The 11,240-nt window shown below is 45.3% G+C and overlaps 1 protein-coding gene across 1 annotated transcript in view; it reads left to right on the top strand.

Moving 5' to 3' along the window:
• Positions 1–11,240, top strand: part of ARID3B (AT-rich interaction domain 3B) — a 50,530-nt gene that overhangs the window by 21,873 nt on the left and 17,417 nt on the right. Inside the window, exons 2-3 of the mRNA XM_007948964.2 lie at positions 5,959–6,030; positions 6,232–6,304. Coding sequence (XP_007947155.1) covers positions 5,959–6,030; positions 6,232–6,304 — 145 coding nt within the window. The remainder of the gene's footprint in view (positions 1–5,958; positions 6,031–6,231; positions 6,305–11,240) is intronic.

Here is an 11,240-nt window from a genome sequence, read left to right as displayed (position 1 = left end):
CTACTTCCGTAGTGATACTGCCTCGGAAACCCAAGGAGGGGTCGCTATGAGTCGGGGCCGACTCGACGGCAAATAACAACAACAACAACAAACATAGTTCTTTTTTTTTTTAATTGTCTCTCACTTTTAGACTTTAAACTCCATGAGGTCAGGGGCTTTTATCTCTATTTCTTTTTGCCTCAAAACTTTACGCAGTGTCTAGTATATCCTAGAGGAGCTCTGGTAGCTAGCATAGTGCCTAAGGCACTTGACTGCTAACCAGAGGCTGGCGGTTGAAACCCACCAGCCACTCCTCGGAAGGAAGGTTGGGCGATCTACTTCCATAGTGATACCACCTTGAAAAACCCAAGGAGGGGTCGCTATGAGTCAGGACTGACTAGACAGCACATAACAACAACAAAAGTATAGCCTAGAGAGTCAAATGTTTGTGCATAAATGATTATAATGAAAAAAATTCAAAGTGAATATCTCCCATAATCTCATTCCAGTTTGGTGTGTACACACATGCACATGTGTATATTATATATTTTTCCAACAAAAATGGATTACTGAACCAGTTTGAAGCACTGATTTGATCATTTACTTTTCTATTCAGAAAACTTCCACTGTGCTCCTTCCCTTCCCCCAGCAGTTCAGAGTTTAAATTTCCTCCTGGTATTCTAGGCATTTCACAGCCTGTTTCCACCTTAACTATTCAGACTTGCTATCCTATATACTCCCTGCCAAAACACGCCTTGTTTATCTCCCACTCCATGCTCATTTAAACTGTTAAATTTCCCGGCACCCTTCTTCAAGGCCCAGCTTTATCTCCACCTCTCAATCATTCCAGCTTTTTCTTCAACCTCCTGGCCACTTTGTGTTTTGGTATTTATTGCCTTGCACTATTAAATGTGTGTTACACATGTGATCAGCTGGTTTTTCCAACTACATGTAGAACTCCCAGTGGTAAGAATCACCTTTTTGAGGGGTGGGGTGGGGTATGCTTCTCAGCACAATGCTCTACCTGTGGTGGGCTCTCAGGAAATCTGTGTTGAATGAATTTGCCATAGAATCTTGGCTTTTCAAGGACAGAAAGGGTCTCTAGAGGCCATCTAGTCCAGTCCTGTCTCATGTTGAATTCTGTACCATAACATCCCAGACAGATGGTCATCCAGGGACAGGAAGCTGCCCACCTCCTGAGAAGACACCCTCCTTTATTGGGCAGTTCTAGTTGTTAGAAAATTCCTTCTGTCAGCCTGAAATCTTCCTGGTAACTTCTGCCCAACACCCTAGTTCTGCCCTCTGGGGCTTTAGAGGGGGTAAAAAAGTCTGTTTTCCTTTTCCACAAAGCATTCTTTTAGATTTTCAAAGATAAGAATCATTTCCTGTCTTCTAGGGTTGAGGTGTTAGGAAGTACCATTTTAATTTTGAGTAGCAGTCAGGTTAGACTTTCATGCATTATTAATTTTTGAAGGCCGCCTTTGTGCATGCCACAGCACCCTAGTCCTCTTACCCCCTCAGAGCTGTGGCTCTCTCCTGATCCCCAGACCCCTGGATGAGAATGGGGGCTTTGGAGGCAGTGGTAAAAGGTTAACAGGTCTTCATCCAGTACCCTCAAACAATTCCCCTGGGCAAGTGTTGTGTGAGGACTGGTTTTCTATTCAGCAGAACCACCCAGATGAAGATGAAAATTAAGGAATGAAAGAATTGTCCGTTAACAGGACCATCCAGGGGCATGACTTGGGCATTCTAGGCATTCTGTGGACAGGGGTTGTTATTCTCAGTTCTTTCTCCCTCTTTCCTTCCCTCATCTCTCCAGAACACTTTCTAATGTTTCTTCAAGCAATGAGGCAGTGTGGTCTAACGAAGAGAGCCAAACAGACCTGGGTTTAAATCCTGGCATGCCCAGACCTTAGGCAGAGTGGAGACCCTGGGCAAGTTACTTGAGCTCTGCAAGCCATCATTTTCCCGGCTCTAAAATAACCACCTCCACATTTCTCACAATTAAGTGAGAGAATGTGTGTAAAGCTCCTGGGCCAATCTTGGATGCACAGAAAGTGTACAATTACTAGCTTCCGTCTCCCCCATCTTCTTCCCCCAGCCTCTTTTCACTACCATTTTTGAGGGATTTAAAGGTAAAACACTGGCTTCCCTAGGGAAAACAAGCTGAATGTGAGTATAGTATCCCGAGCTAGTCTTGGGTGGATAGTTGGGAGCAAACTGTCAGTTTCCTGTGAGCTCCTGGTGAGATCAAAGAGTTAAAAGGGAGTTCTCAAGTAGGAGAGGCTGAGAAGGTTGTAAATGGTAATAAGTGACCAGTCCGGCTACTGTTGACTCCCCTAACACATGGGCTATTTAATACTGCTGCTGACAAGGTAACAAAGCCTGTGCCCCAGGCACAGTAGACTTGCAGAGAGTGGCCCTTCCACAGAAATGCTTTTCTTATGGATTTGTCTTGATCCCAAAAATGTTGAGCTACCTCTTTGTGTTTCTCCTGCAGACCCACCCCCTCCTGCCACTCCCTGCCACCTTCCACCACTCCACAGTCACAGTCAGCCACACTTAGCATCCAGGAAAAAATTATCTTGGGGCTGATAACTTTTCCCATACCCCGTTGATAGGCCAAGGGATTTCCTCATAAACTTGAGTTGCATACATGAGCCATGTTTTACAGCAGTTTCTCTGAGTTAAGAACCAGGAAAATAACTGTAAGCCTATAATCCTCACAATGAAGGAGGGTGGGAGAGAGCAGAGGAGTAGTGGGGGATGGAGTCCCCTGCGGGAACCCATCCCTGTCTTTCAGCAGATGTCTTAGTGCTTTCTATGTGCTGTGGGTCTGGGGATACCCCAACAGGATACTTGCAGACTGAGGGGCACAAGTAAATCAGACACGAGGCAGCAGAGCCCAGAGGAGAAAGGCATTGATTCTTGCCCTGTGGGCAGAGCCAAGGGGGCTTCACGAAGGAAGTGGCATTCCAGCTGGACCGTGAAGGGCAGGCAGGTACAGGAATGACTCTCCCCTCAGCCAGAAAACCTGTGTTGTAGTTCTTATGTGCCATCGAGTCGAAAACCTGTGAGGCAGGATCAAAGTTTAACTGGCCCAACACGAAGTAATGTGCAGAGGACGTTTCTCCATCAGCCCCAGTGGAATATTTTTAATTATGTAATGGACCATCTTTGCCTTGGAATTGGACAAACAAAAACACCCCCAATCCTGGGCAACTGTTTTCTCCGCATTTTCTGTAAGTAGCAACTGACAGTTTCTATCTGGAATGGCCAAACAGTGGGATCGCTCAGGGAGTTCAGGTGCCCATTTCTGTCCTGTTCTAGCAGGTCTCCAAGTCCTCTGTGGTCACTGAGCTAGAGACGTTCTAGGCTAACATCCCATCACTTAGGCAGATTTTTAAGTATTCTCAGTGTCTCTCACTTCATGGGCTGTAACTGGTATGAGGTCTGACCATCTTGTTATAGTTTGGGCAGAGTTGGAAAAATCCAAAGGGACCCCACATGCCTCCCACCCCCATGCCAGGGCATCCCTGTCCCTGCTCCTTGAGCTGAGAGTTCACACTGGGGTGTTTGTTTTCACACATAGTCTCACAGTGATCACATGGCCTGCTTATTTTTATATTCCTCTCCTGCTGTGGAAAGCCTTGTCTCAAGATTCTGGGTTGTGGATTCTGTTCTTTCAACCTAACATTGTTAAATAGTTAGAGTGAGTATTCAAAGTACCTGGAAGTTACTGTAATTAGCAAAAATCTGTTTTCATCTCTCTCTGAGTGAGCCAATAGAGAAAGAATCCTCCTGTGAACAAAATCAGCTTTCAGATCTCTGATGAGAGAGTTGGGAATTGAGCTGCCACAGTAAACAGCTGACATAACAGAAGCAGCAGTGATCCCCCATTAAATGTCTTTCAGCCGATGGGGCTCCCAGGATAATTGACTTTCCAGCAGGAATTACTGGCTCAAACGAAATCACTGAGCATTAGGGCAGCCTACTGCATCCTTTTGAAAAGGGGAAGAATGTAACTCTGCCTGGTTTTGCTGACCTGACAGGCATAATTCATCCTGATTATTCATTGTGCTGGTTGCCACCAGATGATACCAGTGACTGTAATTACAATGTGGTGTGAGTTTTCGTTTTGCTTTTTTTTTTTTTTTTTTTTAAAAAGTGTTCCACCTGCTTGATTATTGGCTTCCCTGAGCTGAAGGTGCTGTGGGGAGGTTTACAGCACTGTCTGTCTTGGTAGACGAAGAGTGTGCAGTTCAGTAGCATTTACCAAGTACTTCCTTGCATACAGCTTTTAGTAGATAAGCAAGGTAACAATTTGGTGTAGCCTGTTCCATTTCAATAGACATGTGTCACTTCTTGGTTATACTCACATCACTGTGTGTGTGCTGAATTGCTGTTACCAGAAAGTAGATTTACATTTCAGAGACCCCTGAAATGAGTAGGGAAGCAAAGCATGGCCCCGAAAAATAACTGAGTAATACCTGCTATTTTCAGACAGGCTTTATTAAAGAGAGAGGTGGAAGAGAATGGAATTAGACTAGGTTTTTGTTTTATTGGGTTGGCTTTCGAATGGGATCCCTGCGCGGTCCAAAGAATGTCCTCACAAGAAACCCCTGCTCCTTGTCCCCAGCTATCCCCCACACACACTTACACACCCCAGCCAGCTGGATGGCATGAGAGTGAGTGTACATACACCTCTGCACGCACATGTGTGTGGTCCTGGGGAGAAATGAGAGAGTGTGGTGGTCTGTGTCCATTCTCTTCTACTGAGTGAGCAGCAGAGTTATACTGTGAGGTAGCAGAAAGCCTTTCTGACTCTGGTATGATATATGTGTTTGCATTTTTTGGGGGAACAGTTTTAAATAACCAGCTAACATCTTTAGCAATGATTTCAGTTCATCAGACATTTATCGAAACCTGTTCTGTGCCAGATGATGCACAATATGCTGAGGGTACAGAGATGAACACAATATAATGTCCCTGCTGTAAAGTAGCTTACAATATGATAGGGATGATGGGTCATTTCAAAATAATCTGTAAAATTTTAACATAGAAATGTATGGTGATTGCTTCTAAACTACTTAGTGTAGCTGTGGATAAAGGGAAGGCTTCCTATAGAAGATGATGCCTGATTTGAGTCTTAAAGGAGGAATGAGTTACCCAGTTGAAGAAAGGAAGCATGTTTCAAGAGAATGAACAGAGTCCTGTTTGCCAGTTCGTCCTATTCATTTGAATGGTGTTGGCTTAACCTAGTCAATCAAATTAATAGTAAGTTTTCATTATTTCTCTTCTGAAAATGAACTTTCATCCTAGGGCTGCTGTATCACTATACCTTGGGAACAGTCTCAGACTGTGGGACCATCATATCACTAGAGGGTCCTGATCACTAGGCTTAGGATTCCTCATGGTGAGCCACGTCTGAGAGACTACAACTTCAGAATCTCTGTACTTTGGCCCTTTATCCCTCATTTAGAGTGTTGTGTGATTAGCCAGGCAGGTATTTTCACAGCCTGTAGGAAAGTGGTTCATCTAAGAGTGATGATGACTTCCAAAGGTCATCAGTTGTTGTTGTTATGTGCCATCAAGTAAGACCCAACTTACAGCAACCCCTCCTTGGGTTTCCAAGGCAGTATCACTACGGAAGTAGATTGCCCCATCTTCCTTCCAAGGAGTGGCTGGTGGATTTGAGCCGCCAGCCTTCTGGTCACTAGTCAAGTGCCTTAGGCACTACACTACCAGAGCTCCTAAAGGTTATCTAGGGATAAGCAAATTCTGAGAAAATTGGGCCTTTCAGCCCTTCTTTGAGAATTGCCAAGTAAGACCCACCCTAACCTGAGTAGCCTTTCATAGTGTCAGCCAGAATAGCACAAATTCTAAGGGTCTTTATCTTCCCCTTAAATGCTTTCCTTGCTTTCTGTCACTATTTCTCTTCCTATTCCCTGGTGAACTTTGTGTTACATTCTCTTTTAGAATGGCAGTTTGACCTGGAGTGACGATGCGGATGGCAGTCGGGGAAGAGAGATCTCTCGAGATTTTGCCAAGGTCTGTAATGTTTCTTTTGTGTTAAAGAAAGAAGTAGTTTTACAGTGGGTTGTTGTATCTGATCCCCAAGGAGTAAGACAGGAGTGCCCTGTGAGTCACATTTCTAGTCATTTGGGTGATTGCAGTATGTGTGGTGTAAGACTTCCTGCGGCAAGATGGAATTTGTCATTGTGTTTTTCTCTTGGGGGATGGGGATTACAGCTGTATGAACTGGATGATGATCCCGAAAGGAAAGAGTTCCTGGATGACCTCTTCATCTTTATGCAGAAAAGGGGTGAGTATGCAGTCTGTTCATCATTTCGATTCAGTTCATATTTATTGAGTGCCTACTGTGTACAAGTCACTGTTAGCCCTCCTTTCCCCAGAGTGTCAGCATCTTATGAGCATGATAAGCATTGCTACTGATGGGTCCTGGCTTTAGCCAAATAATTGACAACAAGATTGAAGAGAGAAGAGAGGGTCTTGGCAGAAAATGAAAGGAATGATCATCCGACTTTGGTCCTGCCTTGGTTTTGTCTCTCGTCTTCCAATAACTGGTCTCTGGAGCCCTAGCTTTGTAGCCACCCTGGGCTTCACTTCAGCTAGCAGGTGGAGGCCTGTTGGTGCATCCAGCATTGTGGAGACGGAGCAAGGTAAATGAAAGAATAGAGCTGGGTGGCATGAACAGCTAAGCACTAGACGACTAGCAAACAGAAAGTTTGCAGTTTGAGCCCACCCAGAGGCACCTCTAAAGACAGGCCTGGTGATCTGCTTCCAGAAAGTCAGAGAGCCTTGAAAACCCTATGGAGCAGTTCTACTCTGCACACATGGGGCTGCCATGAGTTGGAATCGACTTGACAGCTAACAACAGCAAGGTTTGTTGGGAGGGTCTGAAGTGATTCATGAAAAGGAAAGGCCAGCTCTTTCTCTTTATCCTTGTGATCCTTGCATACTCTGACTGGGCTAGAGCATTCCTGCCATTTAACTATGGGTGTGTAGGCATCTGCTTTACAACCCACCCTCCAGATGCTCTGTCCTTCTCACAACCGCTCTCTCCCCCTGCAACACACACCTGCCATCTCCACCCTGAACCATGTTGTGATTGAGCCTTGAGCCCAGTGAATCAGCTTCCTGGCTTTGTATCTTGTCATAGCAATGGGTTCACCAACCAAGTCAGCCCTTAGGATACATGGCCAGAACCTCAGCCTTTCTAGGAGAAGGTCTTTGGCAACCTTGGAAACTCTACTTTCATCACCTTAGGGCTAAGACACAAAGGAGAGCTGCTCCCACCATGCTCTTCCCCACGCTCCTGCTTGTATCTGATTGTACATCCCTTGGTTTCTCAATCTTTTATTGAGACCTAGGAATGAAATCCTCCTCTACCCTAGGCTGATCTATAATGGCAGCCACCAGCAGCTAAATACCCTGAATTAACTTCTCTTTCTCTCTCTATGTCTCTCTGTGTGTGTGTGTGTGTGTGTGTGTGTGTGTGTGTGTCCACCCACCTCCCTCCACCCCTTTACCTTCCAAACGCTTATTGCCTTGTTAGTGACATGACTGTAACTCTTTAAAAAAGGCACTGGAAAGTTTTGAGTCTCATTTCCCCCAATCTCCAAGCCTATCTGAGTAGTCTAAGCAGGCCATAATTAGTTTACTACTACAATTGTTATCTGGAGCTGCATGTGTCAGTGAAAAAACAGGAATATAATCCCAAACGATAATGTGACTGGCAGCAATGAAACTCCCTGTTGCCCTGAGAGAGAGAAATCCACTTAATACTTTGGTCTCCCCTTCCAATTACCTTTTAATTATTTACAAGCTTCACAAGCCCAGCTGGTGCAAACCCAGGAGCTGATCCTGTCTCAAAGGGGCTGCCATAGCAATATAGATTTTAATCAGCGGTGTAGTTCCACTGCTTTATTTTCTACTTTATTGCTTTTCGCCCTTCCCAGAAGGATTTTTAAAAGGAAAATAGAAGTTATATCAGTCTAGCTAAAGAGTGAAGATGGGTAATTGTTTACTACTATATGTTCCCATTAGACTAGGAGCTCCTTGAGGACAGCCACTTTGTCATTCCTGTGAGTCCCCAGTGCTAGCACGGGGCCAAACACGGAGCTGCCCAGGCAGGACATGTTGGTTGTGTGAGTCGTCCCATTGGTTTTCTTGACTCACCTGCCCCGCACAGGGAGGCTGAGCTCACAAGACTTCAGCTGCATCTCCTTCCCTCTCTGTGGCTGCCCTGTAATCGAAGGTCAGCCGCAGCAGGCAGTCTACTGAAAATCCTGCTATACTGCAGCAGCTGGAACTGCCAGGTTGCCAGCTAGTAGATTTATGAGTGAATTCAAAGCAGAAATAAGTGACACCCTTTGACTAATACCAGTTTACAGTGATTCAAGTCCTGAGTAAATCTTTTTCTCATCTTTAGCACTCCTGTTAGGTATTTCACTATTTGCTTTCACTGTCAGCATCACTGGTAGAAGGGAACCCCATTCAGTCCTTTTGGCTACTTGTTAGTGACCCTGAATACAAAGTTTCTCAACCTCAGCACTATTGACTTCTGGGACTGAATAGTCCTTTGTTGTGAGGGACTGTCCTGTGCCCTGTAGAATGTTTAGCAGCGTCCCTGGCCTCTACCCACTAGATGCCAGTAGCACTCCTCAGTCATGACAGCCAAAATGTTTCTGGTATATTATAAATGTCCCCTGGGAGCAAAATTGCCCCTATTAAGAACTACTGTAATAGAAGGATGAGAGTGAGTAGATTTAAAATTCCCTCTGCAGAAAAACTTTATGGAGATAATCTTAACCTCCACTCAGGTAGCAGTACCTGAGGCTGGGGCCTTTGTCAGGCCATGTTATGAGCTCTCCTCTGTGACTACCAGATGATTGAGTGCTGGGACTGCATCCTGGATTGGAGTGCAGTGAATGCTCCTGAGAGCAGATGCAGCATCAGGGTATCCGAAGCACGGGCGTAGGGGAACCATGCAAGGAAGGCCAGAACACCATGTTATACGTGGCTGTGGCCTGGCTAGAAGAACCCTTGTGTGTGGCCTGAGTTCAGGGACTGCTGTCCTGGACAGATCAGCTGGCATCAGACTGTGAAGAGCAGTGTTTGAGAAGCTAAGCACTTCAATCTGTAGACATGGCTGAGTTAATGAAGGCAAAGCCCGGGAAGTACTCCAGAACTGGGCTTTCAGAACACTTATCTGTCAGCAATGTGTAGTTGGAGAGGGAAGGTTGAGGTAGGGCAGCCAGTGTGGAGACTGTTCCCTTTAAATTCACAGTGATCTCCTCACTGGGAAACTCATTCTAAGAGTCTGAGTTAGAGTGGGTGGTTTAAGAAGGTTGGGGAGTGGATTGTGTTTTTAATCGTGAAGCTTTTGAAATCTTTGCTCTTCACGTAATGGTGGCCCTGGATATTTGTGACTTACTTGTCACTCCCAGATTTGAGTATCTGGGTCACTTAGGAGTCAGACCTTGTAAGCTGGGACCAAGGAAAAGCCTAGTAGACCTCGGCAGCAGGCAGCAGACAACAGGTCAATGTTTCAACCTCCAGAGCTAATGTGAAATGTAAATGGTAGATTTCACAGGAGCCACTGAAAATGGCCTGTGTGTGAAGGGCCTGAGCTGCTGGGCAGCTTTGACACAGCAGGCTGCTCCACAGAGGAAGTGGACTGGGCCCTGAGGGAGGCAACACACAGCAGGCTGCCCCCAGTGACTGCAGCTGCAGGTGATAAAAAGGCTGATCAGTAGGAGCAGGGGACAAGGCTATAGTTGCAGCTTTGTTCAGCGTCTCTCACTTGTTAACATTTTTGGGTGAATTCACTGCAACAGATGGGCCTTTCAGCCCATGGCACCTTAGTTTCTAGACTAGATACACGCCGGTGACCCCTGCCCCACCGTAGGGCAACCTGTTAGCAGAAGGAGCCTGAGAAGAGCGGAGTCAGCCGTGGCAGTGCTGAATCTGCTCACTGCTACAGTGTGGTGAGAGAACGAGCTCTGGGCTGATAAACCAGTGCAAAGCCAGGGCTAACATTCCACCCTGCTCCCTGATCTTGAGCAAATCCTTTTCCCTCTGGGGGGGCCACTGTTTCCTTATCTATAAAATGAGAGGATTCCAGTAGAGGCTATCCAGAAGCTCCTTCCAGATTGTGTGTTCTGTGTGTTGTGTCCATGACTGTGTCTTTTGAGCTCCCAGTAGACAATGAGCCACCTTGTTGATCAGAAAAAGGAGAAAAAGCCCCTTAATAGTAGTTTTCTATCAGAATAATTGCCTGTGTAGCAAATACACTAAGGACCCCCAAGACCAAATACTTCTTCCATTCCCCTGCTGAAGAAAGTATTTCCCTTTTACTGACTGAAGCCAAATTGAATTAAACAAATTACTCTTGATTGTGTTTTCCCTCAAAATATTTTCTAGAAGGGAATGGTTAGATATCAGAACTCTGGTACCCCTTTTTTTTCATCTTTTGCTATGTGCATATATTTAAAAAAGAAAAACAAAACTATATTTCTTTGCCAGAAATAAGTGCAAACAATTCTAAATAATATTCTCTGCCTGATTTAACTCACTTCATTGGTGCCCTAGTAGATTTTCCCATTTACTCTTCCAGTGCCCAAGGGGGGAATTAATTTGGAAGTCTGATACACAAAGACTCTATATAAACAATACCATTCTTCCTTCATCTGTTAAGGAAGAAAAGCATGTTCCCTAGGAGGTGAAACAACACAGTGCTCTCCTCAGAGTCAGGATGGTAGTGATGATACTTTTGCTGTTCTTTTTATTATTACTATCCCATACACTTTCAACCCATTATCTGCTGTGCTGTTCCCCACAGCTCCACTCTGGGTAGACAGAGCAGAGGTTATCACCACCCACAAAGAATCAGCTTTGAGGTTAAGTGACTTATCTAAGGCCACCGAGTGGAATTAGAACTTGGTATTCTAACTCCCAGGCCAGTGGTCTTTCTCTGTCCTCTACCACCTTTAAAAAACTTGGCCCATTTCACTAGCAGTTCCATCACTTCCTCCCTTCAGGGCAATGGACTATCCCTTGTCTCTACTTCAATATTCTAAGCCAGTAGAGAGAGCTGGTCTGCCTTTTCAGGCCACAGTGGAGTATCTAGCTAATAATTAATACAAGGTAGAACTCTGTGTGTAAAATGAGTCTTCATCTCAGGGTAAGGTCTCTCAGGGAAGGGCAAATGGGACTAACAGTGGCACAGAGGCTGC

The sequence above is a fragment of the Orycteropus afer genome, unplaced genomic scaffold (genome assembly GCF_000298275.1).
Source record: "Orycteropus afer afer isolate SDZICR_OR568_19922 unplaced genomic scaffold, OryAfe1.0 scaffold00233, whole genome shotgun sequence".
NCBI lineage: Eukaryota > Metazoa > Chordata > Mammalia > Tubulidentata > Orycteropodidae > Orycteropus > Orycteropus afer.
This window is presented reverse-complemented; position numbering and strand designations above follow the sequence as displayed.